The sequence below is a fragment of the Oncorhynchus kisutch genome, linkage group LG11 (assembly GCF_002021735.2).
Source record: "Oncorhynchus kisutch isolate 150728-3 linkage group LG11, Okis_V2, whole genome shotgun sequence".
NCBI lineage: Eukaryota > Metazoa > Chordata > Actinopteri > Salmoniformes > Salmonidae > Oncorhynchus > Oncorhynchus kisutch.
The window spans coordinates 68,423,531-68,433,857 of NC_034184.2; the positions used below are offsets into that span (position 1 = coordinate 68,423,531).

Sequence of the window (10,327 nt, forward strand, 5' to 3'; positions counted from 1 at the left end):
TTGAGACAAAAGTCAGGACAGGGCTTGAACCAGGACTCCATGGTAACAGGGTAAGTGTCCACCTGTGTCATAAGGTCCACTTTTAGACAGAGGCCATAACAATAATTAGATACATGAGGCATGGAGGTCCTCAACTTTATTTAAAAGAAACTACTTTTATTTGAATGCGTGTGGTCTGGTTATCAAAATATCATTGTCAGAGTACAATCACGCAGCTGATACAAGGTCTTGTACCTAAATGGTCCTGTCTCAGGGCATCTTCCAACAGTCAATATATCATAGGCAGAGTGCTGTAAATGTAATGATGATCACTGACATTCACCTGCCATCCAGAGAAACAACCAAATTGCCCCCACCCTTGATTCTGTTTAGACATACTGCAAGACATTTAAGCAAGCCTTACATTGCGTCAAGGTTTGTTTTTATTTTCCTTTTAAAAATAAATTGCAGATGTTGTCACTTGCTCATGGAAAAAAGGGCCCAGCCTTGTTGAAGTAAGCCTGACATTGCCAACGAGAGGTGGCCAAGTCTCAAAACAGATGTTTACCGTTTTTCTTAGGATGATTTGTTCTCTGCTCAATATTGATCCCAGTCCAAGCATAACCACACTCTCCTCCCCAGAGCACTGCGCAACAGAATAGGAAAGTGAGGGCTTTCCTCTTAGGCTGAGACCAGGTGCGTTTATGCGTGTGACCGTGTGTCCATGCATGTTATTGTATGTGAGAGAGTGTAAGTGTGTTGTGTACTGTATGTGTGTTTGTCTCTGTGTGTGCGTGTTATAAGAAAGTGTGTACTGTGTGTGTGTGTACGTCCTGTACCTGGGTACCATGCGTTCAGGCAGCCCTGGATGGCCCTCCACTCGCGCGGTCCCCACAGAAGCCATTAAGCTGCGTGGCTGGTGGGATAATGTGTTTGACTTGGCCGGCAGGGCAGGAACAGGTGCTGGGAGGGAGGCTCTGCTCAGGGCTACTACTCACTGGCTCCTTTGATGTGGTCCAAGGTCAGCCGTCTCTCCACCTCCCTCTCTATGCTCCTGCTAAAGGACTCAGCCCTGCTGCCGGCTGCAGCCCCACACAACTGCTGCTGACAGGCTTGTAAGCCCTCAACAATACAACAGGGTATATCGTATTGAGTGTAAGTTTAGATTTATAGAGAAAATCGACCATGGAAAATAAGTGCTGCCAGGGTCCGATATTTTTGGTGTGTTTTTAAAATGCTATGTCATACAAAGTGCAGGCTAACACATAGTTAGAATGGATGACAAATACAAAAAGCTGAATTGAACAAGCAATGTATCACTGAAAGTTCTTCTTCCCCTGCTTAAATTGTGTTCATGTCAAGATGAACTATTCCGAAGTGACTCCACAACAACAAAGTTCTGACATTATGATGCCGGTTGGTCAGAGACAGAGGCCAGAGCGCTCTGTTGAGTCCAATGACTGCAGGGCCGAATGACATGATAGAAGCGCGTCGCGCAGTTAACATGGCCAGGCAGGACATGAGTAATGCTGCATTTAGCTCCAGGCCTCTGTACCTCAAGGTAAAGCCATTAGGGGCTGAGGATCGGCCTGAGATGAAGCGGCCCACTTGGGTTCAGGGAGGGAGAGGATGAAAACTAAAGCGCAGGCCGTCACAGGGCCTTGAAAGAGAGTTGCCTTTATTGGAAAAGCCCACTCCCTTACATTCCTCTGCCAAGATACTGGCCCTGGCCTGGGCCTCCCCAGAGCAGCGAGGATGGGAGACTGACTCAGACACAGGGTTCTGTTGTCTGGAGCTGTGCCACACACAGACATGCATGCACAATTGCACGCATACACTTTCATTGTAAACACACAGCGCACACACACACACTCATTGTGCTGTCAGTCGCATACTCAACATGATACACGGTGGCTAAGCAGCAGCAGGAATCCTCCATTTCCTGAATGGGTAACACACCATCTTATAAAATGCAATTGATTGATTTATTGGGTTTCAGGGCTTGTTTCAGGTTGGATATTGGATGTGGTTCAGAGATTTCATGCCAGAGCCTTCTGTTTAAAGGAAAGGGCTACTCAATGATGGCTCACCTGGAGGGAGTGGTTCCAATATAAGGGTTGAAAAGAATCTATTCATGGGCCTGAGCTTGACCAGTTATTATCTTATAATTCATAACCAAAATGAAAAGGCCTGAGGTCAAAAGGAAAATACATACATAAAAGAGATTTCAAAGATTAAAAAGAAAAGGCCGACTGGGAACCATTCCCAGTATAATGTATGGTGTGTGCCTGGGAAAAATAGAGCCCTCCTACATTTGGAGAGGTTCATATTGAGGAGATGAGAGCAGTACAGCACTCTGTCATCCACAGATGATTCGTGGGATGGAATTTGACCACAGAGAGGAACCGAGAGAGGGTAGGTTATCATGGAGTTTTCCTGCCGTCCCTGCTACTTCACTCACCTTAAGAAAGGCTGACTGGACCGTGGCTCCTGAATCATTCTTTATATTGTGTCCAGCTCTTACATCTCTGTTCGCTGAATTATTTTGTGAAATCATCAATATGCCAACAACGAGCAATAAATAACTGATAAAAGGGTTGAGGAATGGCTTTCCCATGATCGTTTACCGATAGATTTCATTAAATCATTTCCTTTATTTCACAATGTCAAAATGGGAAACATTTTCAAGGGAGGATGTAAATTCAGCGTACCACAAGCTGGCACTGAGTTTAGGTAACGTAAGGTAAAGAGATTCAGCTTATCCCTACGTTCCCTAATTGAATATATTGGTGTACTGAATTGTTGTTCACCCAGCTACTACCTGCTCTGGAGGGATTTAAACAGGAGTTAGATTACTGTGGTCTTTTTTTCCCCCTTGTTAAAAAAAGGTTGTTCTTTTCAGGCCACACTTGTGTTCATTGACAGGGTTATCTTTATATGACTACGGCTATTGTGGTCTAACAATGTTTGGCAAAGCTTTGATTGAGAGGCATTCTCAAATATCTCAGAATTAATACTCACATTCCTCTGTGTTGTGACTGTAGCTTGTAGACTGTTATTGTGCTCATTAAAACCTTATCCATTACCTGTTGGCCAACAATGAGCAGAAGTCTAAAAACACCGTCTGATAACAACCATAGGTCTCCACTGTCCCCTGAAAGCACACAGATAACCTCTTATCAATGAACTTACAGGGAGATAGAGGAATCATAACAGTTTTTCCCCCCTTCCTGTCGTCATTCCAAATGACACAGAGTAGGATGTAAAAGAGGAATACCAGGACAATTTCCGGCCATGGGAGATGACCTGATAGCCTGCCAGACAAAAATATGTGGAACCAACATTGGTTAGACGTTGGGAGTGACGGAAACCTTTAAAATAGTTATTATTTGTAAATAGTACATGGTATATAAAATAAAATAAATAAACTGTAGAGGTATGTAATTGGCAAAGGATCCAGACATTCCACAACTTCTAGACGACAACAAGCGGCAGGTTCCCTGTAGAGGCCAGGCTGTGATGACAAGCCATTCTCTGCGTCCTTTCTGACCATTGTTCTGGCCATGATTGAATGAGGAAGGTGTTTGTTGTTGCTGGCCCTCATCTGAGTTTCTTGGACTTGGCAGGGACTAGTAGCGCAAGGCTGTGCTCAAACAGACCAAAAACACCCACGTGCCTCAGAGACGATTTGACCTTGGTGGTACAGTACATGGCAAAAAACGTATAGTGAACTTATTTGTTGAAGAAGGAATTCCATTTGAATCCCTTTCTAATTGCTTTTATACGCCACCTCGTTCTCATTTCAGAAACTGGCAGTGTATGAGGATAACCATGCTTCCCCTCTGATTTTTTCGAATGTCATAATTCATTATGCTGCAGTTCTTATAAGCTTATTTTCCCCACTTAGCAATTCTCAGGGTGAACATTTGCCACTGCCAAAGAATTCATATTACCACCTACTTCAGCGTCCACACAGGACCCATCCACCAGCTCCCTGTGGTGTTGTAATACTAGGTTATTAACTGGGAAGCACACCCAATTGTTCATTGCCATTTTCATTTGGACCCCACAGTAATTGAGTGAAAGGCCTATTATGTGATACAATGCAGGGGAGTGGGTGTATGGAGGCTAAATCTCAGGGGCTGTTGTAATGAATGCTTCTGTAAATGAATCCACTTCACATTGTTCCATCGCTGACTTAAAATTGTTTCCCTTTTCAGCCCTCATCGACTAAGTTGAAAAGTGCACACGGGGTACTGCCAAAGGCCCCTGTCGGGCTTTCAGAAGCAGCAGTCCAGTTAGGGTTTATTGGTCCTGAATGTGTGAGAACACTGCGAGTCGGGGACAAGTAGAGCAGGCTGCAGACTGAAACAGCTATAGCACTCACCTCTTTGATCTCCACTTCAGAGAGGAGTGGAGGTGATAAAAGCAGTGAGCCGAGAGACTATCCTAATACACATGGGTTATATTAGGTATATTCAATAAGAAAGCACAGACTGTGATTTCAGGGGTGAGGGAATATCTTTCCATTCCACTCCAGACTCATCCTGAAACACACACCATCCATGCCATTTCAATGGATGTGGCCCCTTTTTTGTTTTGGAGAAACCGAGGCAGGCTAAGATCATACATTTCCTAATCTGTTTCTCCATAGTCCCCCCGTCAGGACTGCCGGTCTCCGGGTGCTTTTACCCTGACGATTTATGTTGGCAGGGAACTGCAGCCAGCTCCTCGACTGGGATCGCCGCGCTTTTTCCATAACAGGAAGAACACAATGGCTCCGATAGACAGAGGAGACGAAAAACAAGCCTTGGTTCCTGAGGCGGTGGGCCAGAGGGACGATAAAGCTGGTGTCAGCCGGTGCCCGACTTGCGCCGCACTCATCTTCCCGGAACGGCGAGTCTATCGGGGAAGGCTGAGACGGGAAGCGCACGCTCCGGGGGCACATCCTGTACGAATCGCCACAGGCCAGGGGGCTTTCCATTGACTTCAATGTCCACCATCACCTCGATCCCTGTCTCAAAGGTCATTGACCTGAGTGGACGTCTGCTTGGTACAGTGAGACATCCTCCAAACTAAAGTTAAAGGTGCACCAGCTTCTCACAACAGTGGAGGACTTAATAGGGGCGAAGGGCTTAGAGTACTTTCTCTTGAATAGCTAAGACTCTGACTTTGTTGACCTTTCGGAATATATCCGGGAAGTTTTTTTCTCCCGCTCTCAATCTAAACCGAAAAAATACACAGGGCCAGATGAAAGGTGCCTTGTTGGTGGAGGTGGGCTGCGTTTCCAGATTGTCACTCCTGATTAAGTGGTGATGGCCTGTCTGGCTTTGGCCAACTGTGCCCAGGGGAGGGGAGTGAGTGTTCTCCCTTGGCTGCACAACATCTGCTGGCACGGGCGTGCTCTCTCTGATCTCTGATGACACAACGGCCAGGGTGCCCGCCCTGACGCCAATCACTCCCAGAGGGTGACCCAGTGCAACCGGACAGCAGCAGCGCCATTGCTGGTCAGCGCGAGCGAAGTGGAAAAGACTGACTTCCCCGAAATGGGATACCTAGCTGTTTGAGCCCGTCTAATAGATGTGTCAAAATACATTGCTGAACTACGTAGTATACATTCGTGTTGAGAGAAAGAATCCACACTTGAGCCATGCCGAATTTAGCAACACTTTATTTGACTTATACTGATTGATGAGGTCAGCATCCCCCCACACAATGGAGTCTTGAGTAAGGGGTCCATTCTGTGTTGATGAGAGCCATTTTAAATACTTATTCTGTCACTTTCCAACAGAGATATATCCTATTCCCAGGAGGTCAGGAATGTGTCAGGGTGTCCATCCCTCCATCAGTCTAAACAGCCTGCCATTGTCCAGTGAAAATACTTTCTCTAAACACAACACTTGCATTGTCGAGTAGGAACCTGCAAGTAAGCATTCATTGGATGATGTATACAATGTGTATTTCGTACATAAGACAAATAAAACTTCACAGCGCGCTAGAAGTTGCTACCTCTCTATTTAACAAGGGTACACAACAGGCCTGGGGAAACACCACTAAATCACTAAATAATGTCAGCAATTGACAAATTGAGCTGGCTTCAGTGAAGCCATTTTTGATTCATGTCTTTTGAGAGGTTGATTGTTGTACTTGATGTCAGAGGTTGACTGTACTCTATTCTGAAGAGTTGGTGAGGGATGCCTAGTTGGGGAAACTGCTTAGTGAGTAAAGTTTGAGATGTTGACCCAGCTTTGAGTAGCGCTTCTGACATGAAACATTTTCACTCGCACGTAGCTTTAAATATCTCACCTCAGAGCCAAATCCCAGTTTATTTTCTTATACAGCTAAAGGCAAACACATCTATCCACACCTCAAAGTATGATTCCATAAAAAATCTCAAGATGTTAAAAGCTTCACAACCAAGGAAAAATCATGTTATTGCTAGTTTAAAAATGACATTTTCCATAAGTTTACATATTCCATGTGCTTAGGACAGAAAATGTTGATTTTGATGGCCTGTGAAAATGCCACGTTGTTAATCACACTTTGTTATTTGTGATCTGGAAAATGTGGACTTTTGTGCAGCACTAGTGCTCAGAAATCCTCTGTTAGTGCCAATGACTATGTACCGCATCAACCAAAGGCAATACCTTCATTTCACACAAGCATACAGACCACAGGAGGCTGCTGAGGGGAGGACAGCTCATAGTAATGGCCAGAACGGAGCGAATGGAACGGCAACAAACATGTATTTGATACCATTCCACCTATACCGCTCCAGTCATTACTACGAGCCCGTCCGCCCCAATTAAGGTGCCACCAACCTCCTGTGGTACAGACACACATGGACGTACACACAGAGGATCAGAAGCGGGAGAACTTGGCCAGATCCTTCTTCATCTCGCTGTACATGACGCTGAGACGTCCGACAGCCTTGGCGTGCTCCTCGTCCACCTCCTCCTTCAGACGCTGCTGCTCCTTCAGAAACTCATCCCAGTCTTCCTTCTGTCTGTCTATGGTCACCTGCAGCTGGGTGCTCTGAGGTGCACAACACACAATGATCTGGGTTAGGCTCGACACAAAACATTTTCAAACTAAACAAAACAATGAAACAAAATGAAAACACACTTGTTGGGAGAGATTTAGGTGGTACTCAATTCTCCTGTTTAGTGCCAAATGACCACAACTCTGGTCTGTTGTCACAATCATTGCCTGAATGTAAATGACTGTCAATGGTTAAATAACATTGGTAATTCATTTGAGGAGAGCATGTATCTTTACCTGCTGTGCTTCTAGCGCCCTCTGCTGGATCCTCTGTGACATGTGATTCGCAGCCTCTACTGTAGGAAAACACAATGAACAAATGTTACATTCAACTACTTTCTGGCCTTAACAGAAAAGTAGTTTAAATAATACAATGCAGTTGAAATTCTGTGACACATGTATGTAATACGTTTTTTTCGTTATGTTTGGGACCCCAGGAAGACTAGCTGTCGTCATTGCGTTAGCGAATGGTGATCCTAATAAAAATCACTCGATATGACAACTGCAGTTGCTAGCAATTGAAATACATGCCGTCTAGGTAAGGAAGAGAGGCTTACGTCGGGTGAGAGCCTCAAAGAGGTGTTGATGCATGTGTTCTGAACACTTGGGCAACATCTGCTCGTTGGTCTCCACTACCATTTTGTTCAGGTTGTCAAGCAAACGGCTCTCTCTGAATCCACGTTTCTCCTTCAAAATCCCAAAGAAGTATATGTTAACAAATGACAATTAATCAAATCACATTGTATGTCCCATTATGTTACGATGCATCTTTCCAAGCTGAATATTTACCTCAAATTCTCTCACAAAGTAGCGGATCTCCCCTTGTATGACAGGCCTATGGTCGATTAGCCTGGACTGAATATCACCAACATCTAATGGGAGACAATCCATAAAATCTTGTCATGTTGAGCAATTGCTCATGTCATATATTGAAACTTAATTCTAGTGCTTGCAGTCAAAACGGGGGTTAATTCAATTTCATCCCAATGAATTCATGAAGTGTCCCCAGAGAAAATAATGAAATATTTTGACATATGAATAATTTACAGTAAAATAATCTGAATTCATATTATTATTTATGGGGGGGGGGGGGGTAAAGGAAATTAGATAAGGAAAAGTAATACTTACTCAGAAAACTAGCGTTTCTATTGGCCAGGTTCAGCAAACAGGGCGGGACTTACCTGCATTTGTCCAATAGAAACGCTAGTTTTCGTTGCAACTAGAACGTTTTGCAACTGTTCTGGGTAATGGATTACACCATGAAGCTGCCTAAACAGATCTGGGACCAGGCTAGAGGCTGCAAATGGTATGCGTTAATACTACAACACATGACTCTCTCGAGTTGTGCAGGCTAGCTAGCGAGTTTTCTGCAATTAATAACTGTAACACGATAATGAACTCACCTTTGGCTATCTTGTCCATAGTTACGCGTTAATACACAAAACTCAAATAGTTACTTTAAACCTCGACCACACGTGAAATGCTTTGTTTAGGAGTTGGTTAGGATAGAATGAGCTTGCTAAGCTATCTTTGAACCTATTTTCGACAAGGTAGATATTTACATGCAATTTATCATATGCGAATTTGCTAATATTTAGCTCCAGCGTAGCTTAAATATATTCTAGCAAAAACCTAAACTGTAACTGTTGTCAGCTGATTTAAAGTCAGCTGATACAAATTCTCGAACTACTTCCGGGTACGAGGTCTTGGCTCAAACCAAACCTCCCAAAACGGGGGCCACACTTACATGAGGTAAATTCTGAGGTACCTGTACAGTCGTCACTATAATACATGTATAAACGGTAGGTGTAGCCTACATATTTAGCAGCACATTTCCATCACCAATGGTTTATGATCGCTCTCTCTCCTCCCTCTGTGCGTGTGCGCACGTGCGTGTGTGTGTGTGAGATGAGGCGTTTAAATTGCTTTATTGTCATTGATTAATTGTAATTTATTCCAGGGCAATGCAATGATAATGATGGAGGATAGAGGTCTTGCATATGAGTCAGGACTGCAGATGTCAGTCTTGCGCTATGGTGTGGCTTTATAGGGGAATTCTCTGCATACAGTTCAATGAATTGAAGTGTATGTTAGCAAAGATAGATGATCCATTTAAATCCGTAAAATACACACATAACGCCACCCCATTCTAGTTGATGACAGTAGTAATTATAGGGATTGGCCATCATTTTGAGGGATTTCATCAAGTAATACTTTATTGTGTGTGGCTGTCACATGGATTTAGAATTTGAACATTATGCTGTGTGTGCAGTGTCGGTCATAGCAGGAAATAGTAGATATGTGAATATAAATTGTGGACTTTCAAAGACAGATTATCCACTAGACCTCCCAACCCCTTGGTTTTGTGCATCGTCCATTCAACCAGTAAACTAAGTACTATAATATTATGGGCCACTGTATCCTCACAAAGCTGACCAAAAATGATGAATATGTACACATGTACAATTAGCCTAGATTATTTAGTGGGCTTGTTCTTCAAAAGTCATGCAGATATAATATAAAGAAAAGTTTGAGATCACTTAGTAGGCTATTTCTTCTGGGTAGAGTAATACTTCAGTTTTTTTTACAAAAAAAGTGTGCTGCCTTAATTTGCCACTAGGTGGAAACAATGTCCACAATGTCCAGTCTGGTTAATGAGACCCTGTTTAGTAAATTATTTTCGGATAGAAAGTTCATGACGTTGAACAATTGAAATGCAAATATATTACCTCCTCTCAGTGTAGGCCTGTTTAGAGACAAGTACTCCTGGCAAAAAAAAAACCACATTAAGAACATAAATATATATATATATATTTATATATATATATATATATATATATATATATATTTATATATAGAATGCATTAATAAAGGGGGTTGTTTGGGGCTAGTTTTGCATGTTCAGACGTCAAACATTTGTTTGAAAATAAGTGCCTGCTATTACTCAGAAATGTCACTTCCACTTAAAAGAAAGTCTTCAGACAAGAGCTAATTCTCGTCCTGACCACATGATTTAGATAAATAGTTGTTATCTGCATCATTGATTTTGATCGGCGTCTATTAAAGAGATTGCAGTCATGAGATGTTTGTGTGTCGAGTGATCAACTGCCATTGCAGAGTGCTCCAGGGTCCATCGACCAAGAGTGCATTAGAAATCTTTGACGTTTGTGAACATTTTAAATCCATTGCATACAAACAAGGTCAGATACAACATGAAAGTTGGACAAAACAGCACTTACGCAGTATGACAATGACATAAACTATTCCCCTGTTGTGTTTATAATGTACATGTGCAGCTGTGCAGCCA

General features: G+C 43.1%; 1 protein-coding gene across 1 annotated transcript; it reads right to left on the reverse strand.

Annotated features, from left to right (window-relative positions):
- Nucleotides 1-5,632: 5,632 nt before the first annotated feature.
- Nucleotides 5,633-8,715, reverse strand: bloc1s5 (biogenesis of lysosomal organelles complex-1, subunit 5, muted). The gene is made up of 5 exons (XM_020494493.2): nt 8,424-8,715; nt 7,810-7,892; nt 7,578-7,707; nt 7,258-7,316; nt 5,633-7,014 (listed from the first exon to the last, which is right to left on the reverse strand). Exons 1-5 carry the CDS (start codon nt 8,440-8,442, stop codon nt 6,841-6,843), a joined length of 465 nt encoding a protein of 154 aa, XP_020350082.1. The 5' UTR covers nt 8,443-8,715; the 3' UTR covers nt 5,633-6,840.
- Between the last annotated feature and the right edge of the window lie 1,612 nt (nt 8,716-10,327).